Genomic DNA, 4489 nt, shown 5'->3' on the forward strand with positions numbered 1-4489 from the left:
ATTCGGCCCAGGATTTTGAGTTTGACATGCCTGGTCTAGAGGGTTAGATATATCCTCTTGTTTTAAAAGTCATGCATCATCCAAATAACCATTTCCATGAACTGCTCAAGTACAATAGGCTGCATTAGCTATTCCTATTGTTTGAGGGGTGCATAAGGGGCTCTATCACTCTTAAGACATTTCCTTATAGCAGAAAAAAAACTTTAGTTAGGGCTGCCATTGAGTACTGAATGATAATAAATGACTGCCAATAATTTGCCACTTTAATTAATTGGGAGGTTTTCGTTGAAAGTTAGGTTGGACTTTCAGGTGAGACACTTATTGTTGCTTCCACACACCTGCTGAAGGAGCTCCCACGCACCTGCTGGAGGTGCTCCCACACACCTGCTGGAGTAGCTCCCACACACCTGCTGGAGGAGCTCCTACACACCTGCTGGAGAAGCTCCCACACACCTGCTGGAGTTGCTCCCACACACCTGCTGGAGAAGCTCACACACACCTGCTGGAGGAGCTCCTACACACCTGCTGGAGGAGCTCCCACACACTTGCTGGAGGAGCTCCTACACACCTGCTGGAGAAGCTCCCACACAGCTGCTGGAGGAGCTCGCAAACATCTACTGGAGGTGTTTCCACACACCTGCTGGCGGAGTTCCCACACACCAGCTGGAGGAGATCCCACACACAGGTTGAGCAGTTGAATAGCCACAGTTTACTGTATACCCCAAAAGTTATATTATCTTTGAGCACTATGTTTATTTCTGTAAGCAAAAGTATTGTTTCAAACAGTTTAATGTGATATATATTAAATTAAAACACAAAGCAAAATGTACAGTATTTCATATCATCTTTTATCAATCCTAAAGGTTCAGTTTGGACTACTATCAATTTATTCACATCATAATGTTCAGCATTGAAGAGATCAACAGGGATGCCAGTATGCTCTCAAATTTAACACTAGGGTTCCAGATGTTTGACACGTGTAACGTACCACATTATGAATTGCAAGGAGCACTACAATTCCTAAATGAGTTCACTCCAATCACCTACAACAATGATTGTAATTCTAGACAAACTTTCACTGCAGTTATTGGATCCATCCTTTCAGCAAACTCAATAATCTTGGCTCATGTTTTGGGGGGTTTTAGATTCCCACAGGTAAGAAGTTTTGAACAACATGTACTTAATAACAAATAAATGCTCCCAACTATTATAAATAAATGCCAAATAACGCTATAACAAGTAATGAGAAATACTAGAAAGGGGGAAGGGAGCGTTTGGCTTTGGTTACTCATGAATGTCTATGGCATGTACCTGTAATCCAGGAGAACTTTAGCAGAGACACCAGGGGCTATAGTTACTAGTGCGGTTTTTTAGAAGTGGAGATGTTGCCTATAGCAACCAATCAGATTCTACTTATCATTTATCTAGCACTTTCTAGATGATAATTAGTAGAATATGATTGATTGATATGAGCGACAACTACACTTTTAGCAGGGGGGCATGGCCAGGAAAGCTTATCCAGCATTTGTGGGTGGGGCAAGACATGTTGGCCCCGCCCCCGCTACACAATGGCGATATTACCAGCATTGTGAAGCAGTGGGCGGGCCAAAATGACACGCTTCAGCGTGAATCGCGTCACCAGCCTCCACATAAAGTGTATAAAGTGTATTGTAACAGAATGATACTGTAAGTAATTAGAAAGCACTTTTAAGTTGTCCATAGATGTCAGCAATAGTGGTTGAATTAAATATTGGAAAACAAACCTTCTATATTAAATATTAGTTTGCTTGTAGCGTCCAATAATTACTTACATGCAACACTCCACTCCAGCTGCCATTTTTTTGTTTGTGGTTATGAGATGCATGAATGAGCCAGCATTAGCAGGGAATGTTGGTTCTAGTAGTGCTAGTTGGAGTTCCCAGGGGTGACTCCCCGGTAAGCTGGCTCTCAATTCAGATGCATTTATGTATGTGCCTTTATCATGAGGCCTTACATTTGGCAAAATATATATGTGCCTTTATTATGAGGCTTTAATTGGCATACATTACATTTGGGGTGAGCGTTTGGGCGTAGGGCCCCTGAGGCTGTTCTGGCAGGGCCTCCTCAAGGCATCACCACTTAATACACATAGTTACTTTTCACATCACCTTTTATGTTTGTTTATTATTCATGTAATTTTTCACATATATTTTAACTCTTTCAGCACTTAATAATTACTTGCACACATCTATACTTTACACTGCCCTGCCACTCTTTTTCCATTTTTCGTGTGATGCCCTGGGGGGGGTCTGGGCTGGATGTAGTTTTGGGGTGCTCTGTGCCCCAGACGTGAACCTTTTAGTGTTAGGGACTGCTAGTGACAGAGAAGCCATGACGAGGCCAAGCAGCTTCCCATGTATTTGCAAATGCATGCAACCAATATCTCTGAAATTCTATTACCATTAAGTTTTCATATATTGTTGCTAGTATAATTCAGTGTGCTGAGGAACAATAGGGGGTTAAACCCCCCTCCCTTTTCTACTTGGTATGACCCCTCCCTTTCATGCACCTGAAAAAAGTACTACCAGATTGATTGAGCAGCTGCCATTTTTTTTTTATTTTGTTTTTGTTTTTGCAACTACTAATCAGCCTGCTCTCAGACTGAAAGGCCCAACACCTGGAATGGCCTGTGGATGGAGCCCTCCCTTCTCTTCTCACATCCACACCCCTAGGACCCATTATCCAGCTTTTACCAAAAGCCGACACTTCTGGTCTGTTTGGCATAACAGACTTTTCTTGGGGTTTTTAAAACACATATGATAGGAATCTGGGACACACATATATACCATCCCAGACTTCTCCAGTGCTTCTATCACAGTATGTATGAAATAAACCTGTACTTTCATGGTGTGTGTGTTGTGTGTTTTTATTACACATTTCTTTACAGGTGAAATACAGGTACCAGCAGGCCCTTAGTGCCCCACATGCTAGTACTTGTGGTTCTCCAAGTAACAGCATGTGGGGGAGGCTTGCTGGTACCTGTAGTTCCACTGTAAAGACAATGTTGTTAACACACTACATACACTATCAACCCATCACCCACCACCCTAGAGTGGTGGGGATAGCCCCGGGCTATCAGCCTAGACCAGGGGTGCCCTGGAGAGGGGAACCCCTTCATTGGGAAGTCCCCAACTACCCAGGGATCCCTGGCCTGGGCTGACTAGCTTTCAGGACTGCTGCTGTGGCTGGGGGCCCAGTGAAAGGGCTCTCTTGGCTGTGGCATCAGCCCCCCACTAGAAAGGGTTCCAGTGCTGGTTTTAATTATAGAGGGACACCTACGCAATTGTTTTCCACCTATAATTAAAACCAGGACTGCCCCTGCAGCCTGGTACTGGTACCTAATTTATGGTGGAACCATACACGTTTTGTTCCCCATAACTTTAGGTACCAGGACAGTCTGTCAAGTCTTGGGCTGGTTAGCCTTTTTTGGGGGGTCACATAATTTTTTTCTTTAATTAACCCTTAGAACACACCTGCCATTCACAAACATACACGAATCACAGTGATTTGTGTATGTTGAATGACAACTCGCAGCTCAGGAAGTGGTGCATTTAAAACTTCTATTGAGTCCCTGATTTGAGTGTAAAACGGGCGACTTTAGCAAAATGAATAATGGTAAATTGCTGATTTTTATTAAAAAAGTGAAAAGTACTTCCGATTTGGGCCGATGGTGATATAATTTCTATTGTTCAAAACGGACGAATTTGCGGCATTAAACCACCCCATTTCAACCTGAAAAAATGAAGAAATCATCTGACTTTAGTGATAGTAAACTCCCGATTTGCAAAAAAGTGATATTATCACCCGAAAATGCAAATCGGGACAAACATGGATCTTAGTGAATTTACCCTTATTGTCAATCACACTGCAAGTAAATAGACACTGCGAGCGACTACGATAATGCACCCTGAAGCATGCGCCATACGACACAGATTCACGGGCAGACGCTGATAATAACTCAACTGCAAAACATTGGTATAGTGTCCAACTTTGAATTAGGCCCTCTACCTATAGACCAGGGGTTCCCAGCAACAGTCCTCAAGGCACACTAACATTCCATGTATTAAGGATAGCCACACTTGAGCACAGGTGACTCAATTAGTACTTCAATTATTTTGATTTAACCACCTGTGTTGAAACATGGATATCACTAAAACCAGGACTGTTAGTGTGCCTTGAGGACCGTGGTTGGGAATCACTGCTATAGACCAAATGCTCAAACCATCCAGTTTAGGTGGTGCATTGGATATAGAGTATCTGAAAGGAAAGCAAGCAGCCCCCTCTTAAAAGCTTCAAATTGTCACTGTGAACAAGATGCTGAAATTTGGAGAAGGGTGGTGAGAGGGATGGGCAAGGGGCATGCAAAACGAGCTTCAGTTTCATTCATTAAAGACAGCAGCAGGATGAACAAAAATCTAAATATTTTTTGGTATCCTCTTAACAACTTAAC

General features: G+C 42.8%; 1 protein-coding gene across 1 annotated transcript in view; it reads left to right on the top strand.

The window, feature by feature from the left end:
- The first annotated feature begins 909 nt into the window (after positions 1–909).
- LOC148505874 (extracellular calcium-sensing receptor-like) overlaps positions 910–4489 on the top strand; it is a 49414-nt gene continuing 45834 nt past the window's right edge. The window contains exon 1 of the mRNA XM_088447595.1: positions 910–1155. Coding sequence (XP_088303721.1) covers positions 937–1155 — 219 coding nt within the window. The 5' untranslated portion in view covers positions 910–936. The remainder of the gene's footprint in view (positions 1156–4489) is intronic.

Source organism: Taudactylus pleione, unplaced genomic scaffold (genome assembly GCF_031769625.1).
Source record: "Taudactylus pleione unplaced genomic scaffold, aTauple2 ptg000435l, whole genome shotgun sequence".
In the NCBI taxonomy this organism is placed as follows: domain Eukaryota; kingdom Metazoa; phylum Chordata; class Amphibia; order Anura; family Myobatrachidae; genus Taudactylus; species Taudactylus pleione.